The sequence below is a fragment of the Branchiostoma belcheri genome, unplaced genomic scaffold, assembly GCF_001625305.1.
Source record: "Branchiostoma belcheri isolate BF01 breed outbred unplaced genomic scaffold, Haploidv18h27 scaffold14, whole genome shotgun sequence".
Classification (NCBI taxonomy): domain Eukaryota; kingdom Metazoa; phylum Chordata; class Leptocardii; order Amphioxiformes; family Branchiostomatidae; genus Branchiostoma; species Branchiostoma belcheri.
In genome coordinates, this window is record NW_017802824.1 from 1,419,735 (window position 1) to 1,440,899 (window position 21,165).

The 21,165-nt window shown below is 39.4% G+C and overlaps 2 protein-coding genes across 2 annotated transcripts in view; one reads left to right on the top strand and one right to left on the bottom strand.

The window, feature by feature from the left end:
* Window positions 1-650: 650 nt before the first annotated feature.
* Window positions 651-12,290, bottom strand: LOC109464585 (alpha-N-acetylneuraminide alpha-2,8-sialyltransferase-like). Its single transcript, XM_019761592.1, has 10 exons — window positions 12,161-12,290; window positions 8,416-8,578; window positions 6,114-6,263; window positions 5,287-5,580; window positions 4,547-4,688; window positions 3,936-4,048; window positions 3,158-3,250; window positions 2,478-2,621; window positions 1,678-1,784; window positions 651-936 (listed from the first exon to the last, which is right to left on the bottom strand). Exons 1-10 carry the CDS (start codon window positions 12,216-12,218, stop codon window positions 698-700), a joined length of 1,503 nt encoding a protein of 500 aa, XP_019617151.1. The 5' UTR covers window positions 12,219-12,290; the 3' UTR covers window positions 651-697.
* A 2,443-nt stretch (window positions 12,291-14,733) lies between these two features.
* Window positions 14,734-21,165, top strand: part of LOC109464518 (biotin--protein ligase-like) — a 28,792-nt gene continuing 22,360 nt past the window's right edge. Inside the window, exon 1 of the mRNA XM_019761525.1 lies at window positions 14,734-15,233. Coding sequence (XP_019617084.1) covers window positions 14,967-15,233 — 267 coding nt within the window. The 5' untranslated portion in view covers window positions 14,734-14,966. The remainder of the gene's footprint in view (window positions 15,234-21,165) is intronic.

A 21,165-nucleotide genomic window follows, 5' to 3' on the forward strand; every position in this document is an offset into this window, starting at 1 on the left:
ACCCATTTCTTCTTTATGCAACACCGAAAACGTGTAACTGATACATTTAAGCTTAAATTCATATGTTTACGTCGTTATGAAGCACGTTTAGGCTGTAATTGCCGAACAAGAAATTGGACTTACCCAAATTTCGACTAGATAACACCAGTCTTGTCAAGACACCAGTCTTGTCATGAGCAACCCGACGCTTCCAAGACGTCACGTTATGCAGATGACGTGACTCGGTGAGCAGTGGATCATAGGTTGCAGAAAGTCTGTGGCGCCCCCCGTCGTTGTTGGGGGATGTGCACAACGTTACGCCAAGTAAGCGATGGATTGCTCATTCCTTTACCAAGACTGGAGTTGTACATTCGAAAATTTGTGCACGTCCAACTTCGTGCGTTGGAAATTACAATTTAAACTTGCCTCATATTGACTTCTACCAACACAGATGAACTTTCAAGATATGGTTTTTTTTTTATTCCAACATTTATTACAAGACATGGCGGCGGCACACTCACGTTTTTCCAACTTATTTTCATGCCACCACCAACGCAGACAGACGTATGAACGGACAAGAGACATACTCATTTACACCTGAGTAAAGTGAGGAAATTCGTGTTAAGTGCATTTCCCAAGGGCACAAGATAGATCGATGGCATGGTGGGATTTGAACTCGGGACCTCTTGGTTACGCCACACGACCCAAAAAGATATGTTCACGTCTTTTCCTGGCATTTCCCTGTGACTAATTTGATCAGTCCTTTATGGTGTAGTTCCGTTAGTTTTTCGAACTCCCTGTCGATGTGGTGCCACCTGTTACTGAGGCCTGTTTTGATCCCCCTGTGCGCGTAGTGATACCGGATGGTGCTGTTGTTCTTGTCCACTAACCACGGCCAGAACCCGTAGATGTACACCTCGTCACACAGGGCGATAGCCGTGGTCACCATCAACAGACCTGCAAACATAGTCATTGGTCAGCGAGTTTTTGGTTATTGGTTATCGAGTTTTTGATAATTGGTTATCGAGTTTTTGGTCATTGTTATCGAGTTTTGGTAATTGATTATCGAGTTTTTGGTAATTGATTATCGAGTTTTTGGTTATTGGTTATCGAGTTTTTGGTCATTGTTATCGAGTTTTGGTAATTGATTATCGAGTTTTTGGTAATTGATTATCGAGTTTTTGGTTATTGGTTATCGAGTTTTTGGTCATTAGTCATCGAGATTTAGGTCAATGTTTATAAAGTTTTGATTGAATATTGATTATTTTGTCTTGGTTGTCATTGGTTATTGAATTTTTGGTCATTGGTTATCGGGTTCTTAGTCATCAATTACTGAGCTTTTGGTCATTTATCAGCGAGCTTTTGGTCATTGGCTATCAAGTTTTACATTGGATAGTGAGTTTTTTGTCATTGGTCATTGAGTTAATTTGTAATTGACTTTTTGGTCATTAGTTATTGAATTCTTGGCCATTAGTTATTGAGTTTTTTCAGCAAGGAATAGTTCATTTCTCAAACAGCAATAGCAAATACCTAATTTAGGTTACTCAGTGGTCCATGCATGAAGAACGTTTTGCACGGTGATTTCAGAAGAACTTCCGATTACGAATGTCACTTCTTCGCTATAGCCGTAATTATAATTCTACACTGTTAATTCAGCCTAAAACTTTACCATTGATATTTTTGTATATCCAGCTTTACCTGAGGTTAAGTTCATCTCATACACCCCCTGTCGTCTCCAGAAGGACCTGGCCAGACCCTGGTGTTCCGGCCGGTTGTAGATGGCCCTCTGGGTTTTATTGTGTATTCTAGAGATACAGAAGAAGGTTACATTTTAGACCGAAACATATTCTACATCTCACCAATTCTAAACACTTACGTATAAGTTTCTTTTTTACAATATTTTTTACAAAACGCAAGAATTCGTGGGTCAACATATTAGTCTGTGTTACACAATCTCTCGGCTCAATTGTCATTGGCTGATTATGCCTAATCCCCTCGGAGCCTGACCAATGGAAGGGCTGCTACACGCAGGAGTCTGACCAATGGAAGGGGTGCTACACGCAGGAGTCTGACCAATGGAGGGGCTGCTAGACGCAGGAGCCTGACCAATGGAAGGGCTGCTAGACGCAGGAGCCTGGCCAATGGAAGCTGCTAGACGAAGGAGCCTGGACCAAGTGGAAGGGCTGCTAGACGAAGGAACCTGGCCAATGGAAGGGCTGCTAGACGAAGGAGCCTGGCCAATGGAAGGGCTGCTAGACGCAGGAGCCTGACCAATGGAAGGGCTGCTAGACGCACGAGCCTGACCAATGGAAGGGCTGCTAAACGCAGGAGCCTGACCAATGGAAGAGTTGCTAGACGCTGGAGCCTGACCAATGGAAGGGCTGCTAGACGCAAGAGCCTGGCCAATTGAACGGCTGCTAGAAGTGTGATGTAGTGATGCTAGCTGACTATTGGACGTACGGAAAATGTACTAGTATGGGAACATGTAATTGGATCACCTTAGTATATCATGTATCTGTAACAGTGCGTTGGTGTGCATTCTGCTAATAAACGGCTGGGACCAGATGTACACATCCGGATCATACTGGTCCAGATGCCCCATGAACCTTTGCACGTGGTAGTCTGTACTGAACTTGCGCCACCTGAAAAAAAAAAAACATCATGCAAGTGAAGTAGAACTTTGCTGAATTGAGTTTTCTCAAAGTTATGTAGTTTTCATTTAGTAGACATATAGACAAAACTGCCATGATAGGAACGCAGCTATTTTGTGAGAGGAGTGAAGGAGACCATCTACATCAGAGTGCTCAAAGCTTCTCTCAACCGGGACGGGAGCCGGTACCGACTTTCAACGAACTTTGACCCAGTGTTGACGTCACACGTGCGGAAAAAACCAATGTGTCTACAGCACTTGGGTCAGATAGCTGATGGAGACCGAGAAATTGGCACAAAAATTCGGATGAGTCAAACTCCTTTGAGTTGAAGAACAGTTTATTTCTCATTATAAAAAAAATATGCCCAAACTAGAAACGTAACATTTGCAAAGCAAAAGCATAATGTTTACCTTTGCACATAGTCTGCTCTGTTAATTTTTACTCAAACACTTTGTTTTCCTTCGGTAAACGTAATAAAGTTTGCTGATATATATCACTTTATTTGTAAGATCTGAAAGTAGACTAACTTTTCTCTGAGCCTGTCTCCGTTGCAGGTGACCAGACTGGTTCTGGAGCCGATGTCCTGACGATACTCCGGCATAACTGGGGCCACGTTAAACCTGGGAACGAGAACGGTGATGTCAGAAGGTTTCAATCTCCACCACAGGGTACTGCGGTTGTCCTTGGCCTTGGATACTTCGATAGGTTTATGCATAGGTTATGTTTCTTTCGGTTTTTCCCACAACAGAAATGCTACATTGACAAATATTATCTCATGGAATCACTGCGAATACTACAATAATGCACGCGCTACACAAACCATACCTCAAGTAGATATCACAATATACATGTACAAGCAAGCTAAAAACATATACTATGGAAAAAGTATTTTGTTAAAAAGCCCAGTTTCTTCGATTTTAAAATCTGCTATCTCTAGCAAAATAGCAATACGTGAGACGTAAATGTATCCATAACAAACAATCTAATTGCAAGCAATGTTTCTAACAAGAATTTGGAGATCTCAGACCTCCATGGAATATTTAGATCTTGTGTGATGGTGACTGTCTTTATCATGCATTGGCAAACAACACCAGCTGTCAAGGAGGTCATGTAATGAAAAACACCCTTGAAAACAGCAAACGCTACCATATGTAGACATGATAATGACTTTCTCCCTCTGGGACAGACTGAACCCAACCATATCCATTACAACCTGGCAATGCTTATGCGGAAACACAGACACGCACTCGGACATACCAAAAACAATACTTCCATTTTTCATGGAGATAAAAAGTTCCCACCCACCTGATAATGAACCTTGCTGAGTCGATCTGTTTACCACAGTTACTGTTGGACAGGATGCCTCCACTACCCACAATGCTGCAGTTCCGAAATCTCTTGTCTGCAAACGGCGACTCCTGGTAAAAAAAAATAGACAGGGTTAAAATTATACATTTGTAGTTACATTTACATTCGTTTTATGGTACCAACCGTTAACGTATTGCTTAATTGTTCATCTTTTGTGCGTCCAGAAACTCAGAAACTAACAGAACTAGAAAGGTAACATTTCCAAAGCAAATGCATAATGTTTACCTTCGCATATGGTCTGCTCTGTTAATTCTAACTCAAACACATTCATATATATGGTCAGACAGGAGTCTAAATCCCAGCTGCTACAAAATTGCAACATGATGTAACCCAACACTAGTTACCATGGTGATAGACGTCTGGTTCAGGTCATTGACATTATTTGTTTGGAAAGGAAGAAGAAGAAACAGAGCAAAAACAATATGTTTTCCTTCAGTAAACATAAATATTCTGACATTCCCCCAATGACGTTTCATAACATTATATATATATATACTCTAGTGTAAGAACAGGGTAAGCTGTGTAAGGGTAAGCTACAGTCGGTTCACCTTCGGTAATTTCCGGTTGAGTTCGTCGGTGATGAGGTATTTACTTTTGTCCACGAAGTACCTAACGGTGGAGTTGACCGGAGTGTTTCTCTTGGTCATGATGAACAGGTCACTACTGTGGACCTCACGCTCAAGCAGGTCTCTTCAAGAGGACAGACAAGTGTTAAGAATGAAAATTACTGTGTTAATGTACCATCTGGTAGGAAATGCCAACCACTTTTAGATGTGAAACTTCTGTGGATAAACTAAACTCAACTAAACTGACTTAAGTAGTTCTACTGCTACTACATTTACTCCTCCTCCTCCTCCTACTACTACTACTACTGCTACTACTACTACTACTACTACTCCTACTACTGTTACTACATTTACTCCCCCTCCTCCTCCTCCTACTACTACTACTGCTACTACTACTACTACTACTCCTACTACTGTTACTACATTTAATCCTCCTCCTACTACTGCTATTACTACTACTACTGTTACTAATGTAACAATTACTACAACTACTACTAGTACTACAGCTACTACTACTATTACTACTACATCTACTACATGTACTACTACTACTACTATTACTACTACCCCTACTACCACCGCTACTACTACTACTACTACTGCTACTACTACTACTACTACTACTACTGCTACTACTACTACTACTACTACTATTACTACTACTACTACTACTTACTTGAACCTTGATCCTTTCAAAGAGTAACGTTTTTATGATAACTAACCTGAACTCTATCAGTCCTGTCCAGTTGAACTTGAAGTTCGGGTCATTGTCAGGAAGGTTCTTGGCAAAATCAGGCAGGTTGTTCCAATCCTCCTCGTCGGAGAGCCGCTTGTACTTAGGTTTGGTGCTGTTTGTAACGTTCTGACTTTCACTGTCTGGTGGAGGAAAGACGTTCTGTTCTGGTTTAGGGGCGGAGTTTGACGGACGGCGTCTCCGGCGGCGACTGCTGGGTTTGGGCGGCCGGGCAGGACTGGGATCCACTTTGGTCACGTTCACGATAGAGACGTTCTGATTTCTGCAACAAAGAAGAGAACAGACTGAGACCTGCAGCTGCTTGCATCAATCTTTGGGTTCCAAGAGGATGTCATCCATAGAATCAAATCAACATGGCCTAAGCTCTTAGGGAGTGAAGAATATATTGTTATAACTCCCATCACCACTGCAAAAACATCGCGTTCGAAAGCCCTCTTATTGTTTATTATTTGTTTGTTTGTTTGTTTGTTTGTTTGTTTGTTTTGTACTCACAAAATAAAATGAAATATAACAATTGTAGTTAAGTAGACATACATGGGAGGGCCGGAAACCTGGTGGTTTATCTTTGGCCCTTCCAAATACTATATAATATTAAAAGTTACCATTGATACTGAATGAAACAAAATTTAAACGAAGAAGACAAAAATAACAGGAAATAAACAGAAACAATTCTAAGAACTAATGAAACAATACAAATCATCTATCTGAACAAATAAAGAAAGATCTTAGTAATTAATCCAGTTATTACGAACATAAGTACAAATGTAAATTATAAGTTTTCAAATCAACAAATACCTTGCATCCAAGAGAAACGTCAGCAGTAAGGTCTCGTTTTCGTCAACTTTGACCCTTCTTTTGATGATTTCGTTAACAAACCAATGAACACCGTTGGGAGACCCATGGGCAGCCATGTCCGGAGATTGTACGTGAACTTCCTTTATGTTTCTAAAACAACAAAAACAAGAGTTCCACGATCTCATACCTTCGCCAAATGATGTTAACCCTTGCGGGTGACGAATTATACAATTTTAATCATTGATTTTGTAAATAAGAGCCTCATTTGCATGGATTATATCAGTTGATCATATTCTCCATCCAATGACAGCCTTATCATAACAAAAAGGCTATTATAGCACTTCCTCATAAATTATGCAAATCAGGTCAAAATTTGAATAAATTATATTTATTGATGTTCACCTTCACTTAACTTCCAAATGTGGCAAGTATGAAATTCGGGGTGCAGCAGTTACAACTATGGAATTATAAGAATTTGCCATTAATTATGCAAATTAGGTCCTCATTTACATAATCTATATCCTCAGATGTTTTTCTCGTTCTCAAGTAGATGTCACAAGTGTTTCATAGTTCTATTATCGAACAAAGCAGATTTATAGAATTTCCTCATTAATTATGCAAATTAGCTCCTGATTTGCATAATTGCCATCTGATTATGCCAAGCATCACTTCAACTACCTACATACCAAAAATCACGACAATACGTCAACCGGTTCTTGAGTTATCGTCCTTCAATTTTTTTTCAACAAATGCTCCTGCAGTTCCAGAACAAGGCGTTAGGGGACCCAAACTCATGTCACTTCTTCCCTACCCCAAGAGCTATCTACCAACCAAAATTCATGACCCTAGCATGTCCAGAACATGAGATATCAAAACCGGAAGTTCAGCTGCAGTACCTAGGAAAGCCGCAAGGGGGCCCAAAATCTAATCATTTCTAGGTCTCATAAAGACCTACCCACCTACCAAGTTTCATTCCAATCCATCCACTGCTTCTCGAGTTATCTTGCTAAACCATGGCCACACACACACAAACACACCCACCCACCCACACACACACAGACAAACGCTACTGAAAACATAACCTTCTTGGCGAAGGTAACAAACGGAACCAAAAACAACTCAACAAAACAAAGAAACATTAAGGAAACATATCACTAATACTGATACAGATATAACACAAGTAAATAACAGGATAAGGAAATGAAATGATAATTGTGTCAATGTTTCATACAGGAAAGCAGGTGCAACACAACGTAACCTAAATGGAGTTTACTGTGTTCTCATTACCTTTAAAAATGCTTTTTTTATTCACATATATTTGTTGAGTATTGGGCAGAAAGCAAAAGATGCTTTGTTGCCCTCAGTAGACACCCCCCCCCCCAAAAATGCGTAATCTATTGCACCGTTATATTTATGAAACATATACACTTTTACTTTAAATGCACCCAAAGCGATTTCAGGACAATAAAACTGAATTCTCAAATTCAATTGTCTGTCATTGTTTTAATATAGTACTAGTAATTTGAATCAACCCTATCCCATGTGAGGCAAAATTGGGTTGGGGTCGTGTGGCGTAGCGGCAGAGTGCGCGACTCGGAACTAAGAGTCCCGGGTTCGAGTCCCGACATGCCACCGATCTTGTGCTCTTGGGAAAGGCACTTTACACGACTTTCCTCACTTAGCCCAGGTGTAAATGAGTATTGTCCTGTCATGTATTTGTCCCCTATGTTGGTGGCGGCATTAATGTAAGTTGAAAAAACTTGAGTGTGTCGTCACCACGTCTGGTGATTACATGTTGGAATAAAAAAGAAAAGAAACTGATTGCTTATTTCGTATCGTAGGCTGGTTTTACTATATATTTATGGTACCATAAAATGCTTGTTTTTGGCGGTTCAAGTATGAATCGATGACGAAAATGTTCTAAGAAATGGCAGTAAAATGTCAACATCAGACGGATTTACTCCTACAGAATATTTACGTTTACCGAAGGAAAAGATATTGTTTTTGCTCAGTTTCTTCCTCTTTTTCTTCTCCAAACAGTGACCTCAGTGACTTGAACCAATGTTGTGCCTGTTACCATGGTAAATAATGTAGGGTTACATCATGTTGCAATTTTATAGCAGGAGGGATTTAGACTCCTGTCTGACCACATACTAGTATATGAATGTATTTGAGTAAGAATTAATAGAGCAGACCACATGCGAAGGTAAACATTGTGCATTTTCCTTGCAAATGTTACCTTTCTATTTTTTTTTTTTTGGTTTTGTCGCCCTTAAAATCGAATTGGATGTCTTTAGCTTACCTTATAAACTGATTCTGAGACTGCAGCAGACTAGTTTTGACGTTGTCGGTGTAGGTGATGTTGATTTGGATGGTGTAGGTGAACATGAACACCATCATGGCCGCCATCAGAGCCACCAGTACGTAAAACAGTCTCCTGGGGTCCATCGTGAACGGTGGAGCTGCTAGAAACAGGAAAAATATCCCACTTGAATGAAAGACCTTTATTGTACATTTATGGCCTTGTGGGCGAAATACACGACATGGTGATAAGTCTGGTATCTGGTATCTATAGCATACTAATATGTACAGGTTCAGCTTTTTGCAATTGTCGCTTCTGAAGACAGTTGTTAGCAATAAAAACTACATGATTCAATACAATTAAAACCTTGTGTGGGCGTGGTTTCGTCAGTATTGTTTAGTGTTGGCAAACAAGTACATCAAGATTAAGCCAAAATGTTATCTTGAAAGTTCATCTGTGTTGGTAGAAATCATTATGAAGCAAGTTTAAACTGTAACTCAGGACATTACAACCATCACTCAACAGAGACGGGGGGCGCCACAGACTTTCTGCAACCTTTGATCCACTGCTCACGTAGTCACGTGTGTTATCTGCGTGACGTCACGGAAGCGGTGGATTGCTCATTCCTTGACAAAGACTGGAGTTGTACAGTCGGAAATTTGGGTGCGTCCAATTTGTTGTGTTTGAAATCATAGTTAAAAACTTGCTTCATAAGCCAGAATCTTAACATTGCGGAAGAAAAAACTGTTTCCCCCATTTTCCTGAACGTTGGCCTATAGTTCCTACAAGAAAACAGTGTCCATGGCAGTCAGTAGTCCACAATACCGGTGTGTTGGACTGCAGAGTGAGTTTATGTTATAAACTCATCACTTCTGCTTGATTGTGCAATGTTGCATCCATTGAACCTGAAACCACTTATTCCTGACAGGAAGAGCTATCTGTCACCAAAATACAAGACCATAGCATGTTCAGGACAAAAGATACAAAAATTGCTGCAGTACCAAGGTCAGCCACCAGGAGGCCCATATTTGACCTTGACTTTTGTCTTCCTACTACCTACCAACATACCAAATATCAATCCATAAAGGCGTTATGAAGCTATGCTACAAATGTGCGGAAACACACACACACACACACACACAAACACGCACATACACATACACACACACACACACACAAACACACACACACACAGGCACAGACACACACACACAGAGACACAGATTTAAATACACACACACACACACACACACACACACACACCAAAAACAATACCTCCATTTTCACGTATGTACATGTACAACGGACTACAAAACAACACCATCTTGGAGGAAGGTCGCGGGTCAATGGCCTTTCATGGTCTGAAGACACCTTGCTGAGATTTGAATAAATCAATATCCGGACCAGTCATCTACTTATAAATTATAGCTGAGCCTATTGTTCTTTGTTCTTCTTCACTTCAATATCTGAGTCATGTTGTCCGGTTACAAAGAACTAATTTAAGAGATATGGTAAAGGGCGTTTCCCCCGTAACTATCACATTCGTCACTATAAATATATGTCCGCCCAAAAAGGAAATTGTCCGCCAGTAAAAAGTCGTCAATGTGAGTATTCAGTGCTAAGGCCACACCAAGTAAATTTTATGGATGACGTCCACGCGCGCATTGATTTTGGCCTGTTCCTAGAAAAAAAACAAGAAATTCCGCTTCCTGTTACTATGACCAAAGAGTGACGACAGTGCCGCAATTTTATGCTTTGTTTCTGCAGGCCTGCAAAAATGTGATGAAAGAAACAGGACAGGACGATAACTGCTGTTCCACCTGATTTATTGCTGTTTTGGTGATGAATAAAAGACTTCTTGCTTGTTACACTGTGTCACCTCATTCAATTTGTGTCCTAACATTTGTCGTCTCTTAGTATATTTCAAATCTAGGCATCTTGTTTTTTAGGGCCCTTCTTGTTTTTTTTTCGCCCTCTCGCATTAGATTTAGGGTCTCCAAAGGACGTCATCCATAAAATTTACTTGGGGTGGCCTAACAGTTAAACACAGGAGTTCATGGGTTAAAACTGACATTAGTTGTCAGTTATATGTCAGAAAAATTTATATTCAGGGAAATTTATATATATTCCTTATAGCCTTCGACAAACCAACTTTAACTACTCATACAGCCTCCTATATTTCTACTAAATACTAAGAAGCGAGAGGAGGTCAAAAGTACTAGAGTATACTAGAAGTTAATATATACACGTCTATATATATATGACTGTCAACATGTGACCTGTATTTAGCCCAATGGGGCAAAATGTACAATAAAGGTCTTCATTCATTCATATTTTATGTCTGTCTTGCCTTTCAAACTACAGGGCGTTACCCTCTCTGTGATTACTACAAAGTAACGAAAGGTCAAGGTCATACGTTATGAAGGGAGCCGGTGAGAATAGAGAGTTCCCACGCTATTTTTGTCTCCAAGCAGAGGTTTAGGTTTTGGCGTGTTTTAGCTTGGTTTCCTTTGTACTGGTATCTTTATTTATTGCTTCTTCAAGTGGCGTATTATTGTATACAACCTGGCCATTTGATTTTTTTTTGCAGTAACCAAAACATCTGCTTGGAGATTAACACTTTATTTGTATGTCACAGCGTACAGAGGACTATGCAATGCCAATAGTAGACAGTCATAACCTCGTCACTGGTAATCACACAGCGTACTGTGTACTGAGATGACTTACTCGACGATCAGATCCTTACGTACATTTTATCGCCAAGGGGTTGATAAAATAAAGCTACTACTACTACTACTACTATAAAATGAAACAGAGAGGAATAGATGACCCTTTTACGTCACCACTAAATTATAGATATGCACATTTTAAGCCGGAAGAAGACAGTTAGCACCCGTGTAAATGTCACACAAAATAGTAGTAATTTGAAAACATTCAGCTCCCAGTTTATAGACAGTTAGATAGAACTACAAAAAACATATATCTTTAACTTAATGCATATGTTCATGCAACTGCCTCAAGAAGCGAGAAGTTCAATCTGTAAATAGTAGTTCACATTAGTGTGCATAGTTTTAGTAACATGCTACTGTAATCTTATCTCTGTTTTATACGTGACCTGTACTTAGCTCGTAAGAGCATAAACGTACATTAAAGGTCTTTCATTCTAGAATAGACCAAGAAACTTCCATCCTTGAACAGACTTACTGTATTGATCACATTGTCATTGTTACCAAATATTGTACACTGTACAACTGTCAAGTGTCATTGTTGCCACACATTGTACCACTGTCGAGTGTCATTATATTGTTACCACATATTGTACACTGTACCACTGCCGAGTGTCATTGTTGCCACACAAATTGTACCATGTACAACTGTCGAGTGTCATTGTTGCCACACATTGTACCACTGTCGAGTGTCATTATATTGTTGCCACATATTGTACACTGTACCACTGCCGAGTGTCATTGTTGCCACAAATTGTACCATGTACAACTGTCGAGTGTCATTGTTGCCACACATTGTACCACTGTCGAGTGTCATTATATTGTTGCCACATATTGTACACTGTACCACTACCGAGTGTCATTGTTGCCACACATTGTACCATGTACAACTGTCGAGAAATAAAGTTCATTCAATCATTCATTCATTCAGTCTATCAACAGAAAGAAAATCACAGCAACTGCTGTTACACAAGATTTAGGTGATTTTCTGAAAAAGTATACAAAAATGTAGATCTCACCCGTCCATACTCGCCGACCTGTAGCCTGTTTAAGTCCCATTCGACTGTTGACTATCATTAGGATTTAAAAAAATTCTCAAATCTCCGGATAGGTCACACGATCTGGGCATTCATAATGGCGGCACGGAGGTCTCTGGGCCTACTTATGTGACGTCACAAACCAGTCGGACCGGTTGACTCGTGGATAAATCCGTGATGTACCTTGCTCGGACCACCTTGGGTAGTAAGACCACAGCAAGTAATTTTTATGGATGACATCAGCGCGCGCATTAATTTTCGCTTGATTTTGGGAAAAAAACAATTTTTTTTCCTTCTGACAGTGGTCAACATGCCGAAAATGGGCAAAAACGTCTGTTGCCATGCCGGGATGTGGATGGAAGGTAACTATGAAGAGAGGAGACAAGAAAAGGCTCTGATTTATTGTTTTGTTTCTTACTTCGATGCAGGCTGTGTATATGTGATGTTCCCACTGAATCAAAACCATTTGTACAATGATTGAGTCAAAATTTGAAATTGTAGGAATCTTGTTTTTTTCGACCCGCATTAGATTTGGAGTCTGCGGTGGATGTCATGCATAGAATTAACATGCTGTGGCCCAATGTGTTCCAAAGGGATACTAAACTATGATTGGGTTTTAAAATTGGACCTAACAAAAAGTGTATTTTTAACATAGTAAAAATTGCTGGTCAGTTAACTAACACATTATTAGGTAGGGGAGTCGGAAGTGTTTGATATAAAGGGGCAGATCACTACTGTAATCTGCATAAACGTAATTGTAAGCACTGCAATAATGATACATCTTTGTATTTCACATGCCTGTTTTCCTTTCTTAACTCTTAACAAATTTACTTTACATGTGCTAGAGGTGCCAAATGGAGCTGTGATAGTAAATATATATCTATAAAATGCTCTGTAAACAATTAAGGTTTTGTAGAATGATTTACAATGAAATAAGACGAAAGACACTTGTCACGTAATTGTGTATTAAAAGAGAAATAAGTATGCAAATTCTGTTCCTCTTAGAACCCTGATGAGCAATTTAAAGCTACCCAGCTCCTCTATACTAAGATTATTAGTTTCAACATTTTTAATATTCATAAAAACCAGCCTCGCAGCCTGTACAAAATAAACATGCTGAATAACACTGATTTTTTTTTACAGTTGAATTGTCTGGCAAATACAAATTATACATTACAATACATAAGTACAAACACACGAACAAAAACATTACAAAGCCTCACATGGGCACTAAAGTAAAGACCAGAGCGTCCTAAGAGTCTTACTGCGAAGCTTGTTGTATAGGCATATTGCCTTATTATTCACCTTTAGCAGCTGTGAAAGATAATTTAGAAATGAAAATATCGGCAATGTGACCTATTTAGAGATATCTATTATTAAACATATCCTACACAAACAATAACTGTCCACCTTTATTGAACAGCTAGCCCTAGTATTCAAAATAATTATTTACACCCAAATGGACCATAGAGAGTATACATTTATGTAATTCGGTTAATCGTTTTTAATTTCTGGTATAGTTTGAGTTTGTTGGGAAGTAAAATGATATGCGATGAATATAAACAAAACCACCACCACGCGTGTTAGATTTTTTAAGAACGAAATTTCAGTATAATATCGATATCATATTACTGACCACCTGCTAAATACAATATAAAAGTTGCCGAGGGCTTATATTACATAAACTATAATCTCATAGCTAAGTAGATCCCTTTCAGTGGCAAATTGACAGTATCAAATTGGCCAGGCAGTATCCATTGGCCAGAGAAGGTCGCCGGCCACCGACGGGATTTACACAAAAAAAGAAACAGCTATATATAAAAAGCTAACGATCATTCCCCTACAACCTCTGCTTGGAGAGTACGTAAACTAGACTTACCTGTGTGAAACTTGAGTGTGAAATTACCGTCCCAAAACCAGAAAGAATTGAGAAACTGAGTCTTCAAACGAGGTACGCAAGAGCCTTTCACTCAGACCTATGAGCTCTTTTCATCTGTTCAGAAATGCGGCATGAATTTTTGATGATGTTTTTGTCATGGCGTGAGGAGGAATGGATTTCTGTCAACCAAACGCTATCTGAAGAGAATTAACTTGATCAAGATGGCATTAGGTCATAACATGTTAATTACTAATGCTCAAAATAATCATCTGTTAATGTTAACGTTATATCCATTACAACAACGAAGTCAAAGTTGCGGTTCACCTTTTCCTGAAAACAATGTGGATACCATCAATATTTGATATCGCTGAGGATATGCAAAATATCAAGGAGGTTGACTACACTAAACCTCCTTGAAAATATCAATGGGATGATATGTGATGTTAACGTTATGCAGTTTGTAAAATAATTGCTAGATGTCGCGCCTGCACTGCTGTTGAAGAGCAAACGGCGAGAAATAGTAAAATTTGAAATCTTTACGCAATATTAATGACAAACTTTTACCACGTCTTCCATTAATGTATTTTGGAAACAGTTTTTGGTTACTTTGAATCGTTAACAAAGTAAAAGTTTAGCTTTTTTTTTTACATCTGTCGGGTCAAAGGTCAAATCAAGATGGCGGTTTTGGAAGAAAAACAACAGGAAGGCCTAGCTTTTCTTGATAATTTCGCGTTTATAAACAGTTTTCAGCTAGTTTAAGCAGTTCCTCTGGCGAATAACAATTAAGAGTCAGTTTGAGAAACGTTTCATGTCAGGAAGTTTGAGATTCTTGATCGTTTTGGTTCAGGAAAGCCAGTATAATTTTGTTGAAACTCGGTCCATACTCTGAAGTAAAAGTTAGCGGAAATTATGTTGCTGACAGTTTGCTATGCCTACCTGACATTCACTGCCGCCTCTAGGGTAGCCAGGCGAAAGATGAAGATACTGAACTTGGTGAGACAGTACGCCCTGGCCTCTGGCTTGAGCTTCAAGTCAGGAAAACCCGAGTATCTCTGCCACCTGACACAAGAAATAAGTGCCTCGGTTTTCTGGGAGGAAACGTCGGCGAGTAAGAAGTACACAGAAGTCGTACTGTGGAGGGAGGACGACAACAGGATGACTATCATTCAACCAAAGGTACACTTTACTATTAGATTATCATGAGGCACACAAGACATCAGCCTTATTTAGAAATAACTCAGGGTATAAAAGCTGCTTGATTTTCTACTATATTGGTCAGTGGATTAGGCCTAACTGTTAACATCTGTGTCCATATTATAATATCACCAGGGTCCATAATATCGTCACCTTGAGAAATAGTGTGCTTAAAGATATTTTTACTGCAACATTACTGCAACATACCCTAGGTATGTACATTTGAGGTGAGCAGGAGTGCATACCAAAAGTATGTTGCAGTAAAATTATCTTTAAGCACACTGTTTCTCAAGGTGACGATATTATGGACCCTGGTGATATTATGGACACAGATGTTACATGTCATATTCATGATATTGTCAACTTGGATTAGGCCTAACGTTACATGTAAGGAAAAAAAAAAGTTTGTGTTTCCTGTTTCCTGATCAACCCTAGGAAAAACTGCCGACACTAGACTAGTAACTGCAAGGGACATACATTTTTCAAGCTGATCAACCTTTTTTAACTCCATGATCTGATACCTGAGTGCTAAAATGTTGTACAACTGGTTTTCTAACATTAACACTAAAATTGTCCTCATGCAAGTTTTACTTTAACTGTAATGTTAAATTCATGATATAAGTTGTACCCCTATAAGATATCACTGAAGTCTAAAAAAAAAAGAAAATCCCTACCTACCAACCCTATTTTTTCAGGACTGAAACAGGAAACAACATTTTTTTCCTAGGCATCGATATATTTACCTTACGTGAGTGATCGCCATGCCATTGTGGCCAGCTAGTGGTAGGCATGAAAAAGGGTGACGGTTGATTTGCCTTCGTGTCCAAATAATTTGCATGTAACATTATATGATGTCAGCAAAAACAGCCTTGTATTCAGTCAATCGTGGTTTTGCCGAGTTCTCTTTGGGGCTGCGGAAGCTCTTCCCTGCCTGACTCTGAGCTAGGTTCCCCAGTAGGTTTCGCACAATGGGAGTTCATTTAAAGTTATAATTAAACTCCTGCAGTGTAAAACTCCTACAGGCGCAAAATTGAGGTTGGAAACTTGTGTAATAAAAATTTAGCGTAGAGCGTTGTTGGGACCCCCCATGCAGGCCCCCCTGTATCTGTATAGCCGGTATAACTGGCCTTTGTTACAAAACCACCATAAGCTGGCTACATTACACTGAAAGACTTGTTACACTTAACCTTTGAATATCTAAGCCTAAACAAATTTAAAGCTAACTCTGCAGAGCTGGGACTTTGTACGTGTTGTGACCTCTTGACAGCTTGTGTACTTCCAGAGAAACTTGCTAGATGGCGCTGTGGTATCATCTTCTGTTATCAGCAACAACCAGTCCTGGTAAAAGGATACGAGATATTGGGTATTTTAAGTAGCATGTGATCTGACTTCACTTGTAAGTGTAAGTCTTTGTTAATGTGTGGGTGAATGTTAAAATTGGTTCCATTTGCCCTATCGTATATATGTTATGTTTTGAGGTTCCACTGTTCCAGTAAAACATTCTACAATTCCTATGTCCAATAATATGCTATTACAGTTCTCCAAAATACTGGCAAGTAATCGCAATTCATCAGTCTTTTCCTGTTGATACTGACAATGTGATTATCTAGTACTGTATTAGTTCACTTGTGTAAAACAAATTTTGAACTTTTAATCAAACCACTGCATTGGTAGATGGAAAACAATGCAACTAGGAAGAAAAGGACTTTCCTCAACTGTTGGGAGCAAAATATGAGCATTTTTTAGTTGATTCAGAACCAGAAGTTTCTCCTTTTTTTTTGCAAATCAGAAAAAATGAAGAGGCGGATCCATGAACCAACAAATTAAATTGGTGTGGCCTTAACATAATTTCCATATATAACTATATGATGAAAACAAAAACAGTGATTTTTACTGAAGTCAATACTGATGCTACATCTAGTAATCAATAGAATGAAAACATCCTATTTAGAAGCAGATCTCATTCAGAAATCAAAGCCTTTTCAAGCTTTGTGTAGAGAACAGGCTCAAAGCTTCACAAACTTGACAAGTGCCAGGTTCAGAGGGGAGTATTGAATGCTTATAGAAGGATTAACAACACACAACCCTTGGAAGTCAGGGAACAATAGACGATAAACCGGATAGTGTACATGTGTGAGTGTGTGTAACTTTTTTTGACATGTTTGAACACAATTTCATGATATCTTGTGAAATATAGCCATAATCATATGTACATTTTTCATGTTAATTAAAACCCTTGTGCCTTGTCCTGCGGGACCCATATATATATATATGGGTTGCACATACAGTACCATCTATATACAATGTATTGCCCAGTATAGGTACGGTTTTGGGATATATCTCGTGCAACGCCTCACACCGCAGCGAAATGCAACAAATTTTAATTAATGCAGAAGTAACTACACCACAGTGGGGCAAAAAACTCAAGGGTCTGTGACCTGATTAAGACTTCAAATTATTTGAAAATATTGTGCAAAAATTGCCAGCAGGACAAGGGTTAACTAGACAATACCACCAATGGTCAACGACAACAACTTGAATATAAGGGTTACAGTATAATATTTCATGAGGCAAATGAGGTAGAACCTTGTACTTGCACATGTACCTATTTCCTCACCATTTGACATGCGCTATAGTCCTGGGAGCATATCATTATCCAAAGCTTTGACCTTGTGCATTAGAACGTGACTTGACGCCAGTCTCCAAGACCTGTAAATCTTGATATATTCAGGAATGGCATCTTACGCACGTACGCTATTCGACGTACGAACGAAGATATCCCAGCCAAAAAAGGATTTCAAACGTGCTAAGCCATGAGCCAACAGAATCTGTTTTAAGAACTTACGGTAAATATCGCAGTGAGCAGAATTGTGACATGGATATCACTTGTCATAATTCTTCCTGAAGTAAAGTAGAACCACAAAATGGTCTGTAGCCAAACGGATATCTGCGGGCCCGCATGCCCTTTTCCATAGAGCGTAATCGGCCATTTTAATTCTATGTAGAGCGTAATTAGCGCATTTTGCGTAGAGCGCAATTCGTTGTTTTAATTCTACGTAATATGATGTAGCTACCCGGAATTTTCGTAAAACGTAATGGAGAGGCTTCTTGAATTCAGCATAATACATAGCCAGCTCACAAAATTTAGCGTAGAGCATTGTCAGGACCCCCATGCAGGCCCTCTGCTGTGGTCTATGTACAGGTGCAGGTACATGTGTATCTGATAGGGGGAGCCTGTGTGCTAAAGTGTTTCACACATGTAGGTGTTTGAGAGATTTTCTTTTTGTTGCAAAGAAACAGAAAAGTGCTTGCTTTTTCTGAAACAGGAAAGGACTGGTGTGTCTATTCTGTTTCTTTCTTTTTTTTTCTGTTTTTTTACACATTATCTCAGCATTGACAGAAAACCTGGAAGAAAGAGATACAGTATATAGAAAATGATTTTCGTCAGAATCAGAGAAAAGATTTCTCTGTGGCATAGTACAATGTATTTCTGTATTTTTTCTTCATCATAAAGCAAAATGTTCATGACATAGCAATTCTATAACTGTATAATTATCAAACAGTATATCCTATTCAAACATGATCTGAGGTGTTAATAGTTATGAGGTTTAAGTAGTTCCAACACGAAAAGAAAGAGTCACCATAAATTTTTGATACATAGCATGTAACATTACATCTGATGAAGGTGAACATGTTTGACTGAAAATTCATGGTGAGTCTTTCTTTTCGTGTTGGAACTAAGGCTTAAACTTTGGATTCTTCCAACACAGATGAGCTTTCATCCAAATACAACTGATCTTAGGTTTGTAAGTGAGTCACTTGAGTGTAAGTGGCATCATCATGTGTGGAAGTACAGAGGTAAGGGATACTGTCAAGTGGCAGGGTCAGTGGCAGGCCCTGCTCTATAAGTACACATTGTACAAACACTGGCCACATTCCCCTGTCATATCTGACGCCAGCTCCGGGGTAGAGAGCACAGCTTGGAGTATCAATGTTAGCATACTTGATTACCCAGCCTACTGGCTGTAACAGGAGCTGTGTGGAGGATTGAACCATAGCGCTCCCCTGTCAGAGATAGAACTGACAACACCAGCTGACAGGAGGACAACCCTCCTAAACAAGGCGGATACCCTTTCCAACAATCGTGAGCGGTCAGCTATTTTGGCGGGAAGAATCCCGGCTATTCTGGATGGGAGGAGGGCTAGTTAGTTTTGTGGGGCTTTGCTTTTCAAAGTTTGCGCTGACCCTAGTTAGCTGTGATTGAATGAATGCGTGCCCGCCCCCCAAATTAAAATATCAACCCCAAACTTTCGCGCTGGGCACACAGTTAAACAGAGCTTGTCACGCGATGTCCCCAACACCAAGGATCAAGTAGGGGACATCATCAGAGCTGGCCCAGAGGTTTACTGCCGACCCCAGGCCCTTCCTCTGGGTCTAAAATAGAAGGAAAGACTTTGGCTGGGCTGAAATCTGCTGTCATTCACTTCCACACAGCACAAAGGAACAGTCATTACATACATGTAGTCACCGGGCAAAACATGAAAGATGATTATGTTTCTAATCCACAGAAACTAGCTATAACTACATCCTCTTCTTATATACTTTCACAGTGCTCTGTTTTGTGACAGCTACACCTCTTGCCCTAGCCTTTACAGTGGTCAAATTCAATGGTCAAGGTCAAAGTCTTAGCAGATTCTCAGTCTCTTGAAGATCCAGGCTCTTGAGATGTTGAGTGATTTGTAGGAAGACCCCCAGGTTCAAGTGTGTGCTTGTGTGCCCACTTGTGTGTACTTGAAAGTGTTGTTCTGTCAGACACATACACATGTGGACAGGTGTGTACAAGTGGATATGGTATCATATACACTCATGGGAATCAGCTACATATAGTGTAATAATGCATACATAACTGACAGTAATTATAGCACATGTTCATTGTACTTGCAGCATGTCCATGTATGTTTAGAAAGTAACACTTTTATTTCTCCAACCAACTTTTTAAAGATATTTGTAGAAATCTTTTCATTCCTTTACTAATTTACATGGAGTTATTCAGGGAAATTTCACTTGGGTAACAGACCTGTTTTTCAGGTATCCCTGACATTAAAATCTAGAAACGTACTAACACTTTTTTCTTCCACTTTAATTTTCTTCTCTCTTTTATGATGATGATGATGATGATGATGATGATGATGATGATGATGATGATGCAGGACAGAGAATCTAAAAGTGAAAGTGTGCCAGAAACTTTCTGATATGACATCTAATTTCCGATTTTTATGGTACTTTTACATGACTGTATGTTTTCAGTTTCATGGCCACTGCATCATTTTTTTTTCTCAGACTGCGAACTTTAGCTACCATGAACATACAGTGAATTACAGTATTATGACTATCCATTAACCCAAACATCACACAATGGCCATAGCATGCTAAGGCCACACCAATTTAATCTGTTGGTTCTGGGATTCGCTTCTTCATTTTTTTCTGATTTAGACTAAAAAAAAAAAAGATTACTGGTTCAGAATCAACTCAAATATGCTCATATTTTGCCCCCAACAGTTGAGGAAAGTCCTTTCCTTCCTAGTAGTTGTTACAGTTTTTCCATCTATCAATGCAGTGGTTTGATTAAAAATTCAAAATTCATTGTTTAAATATTAACCCAGCCTATCGAAGCATTTGGGGCTATAATGGGATACCTAGACCTTTTTTTTTTTTTTGCCCTGTCGCTTTTTTTTTCCTGAAAAAAAATTGGAGAACCAACAAATTAAGTCGATGTGGCCTAACAAAGGGAGGGTGGGGCTGTGTGAAGTCTTCCTAAAGCGGCTCCTCCCATCCCTGAGCCCTTACAACAAGTGCACCGCCCTGCCTGTTCCTGTGGTGCATGTGTCCTGTCCAGCTGCCCTGTCATTAGTAT

Coding starts and splice junctions, on each gene's coding strand:
- LOC109464585 (XM_019761592.1), bottom strand. CDS start 12,218: ATGATAGTCAACAGTCGAATGGGACTTAAACAGGCTACAGGTCGGCGA. Junction 4,689..5,286: donor ACAGGACTGATAGAGTTCAG/GTTAGTTATCAT, acceptor GTCCTCTTGAAG/AGACCTGCTTGAGCGTGAGG. Junction 3,251..3,935: donor TCAGCAAGGTTCATTATCAG/GTGGGTGGGAAC, acceptor TCTCGTTCCCAG/GTTTAACGTGGCCCCAGTTA.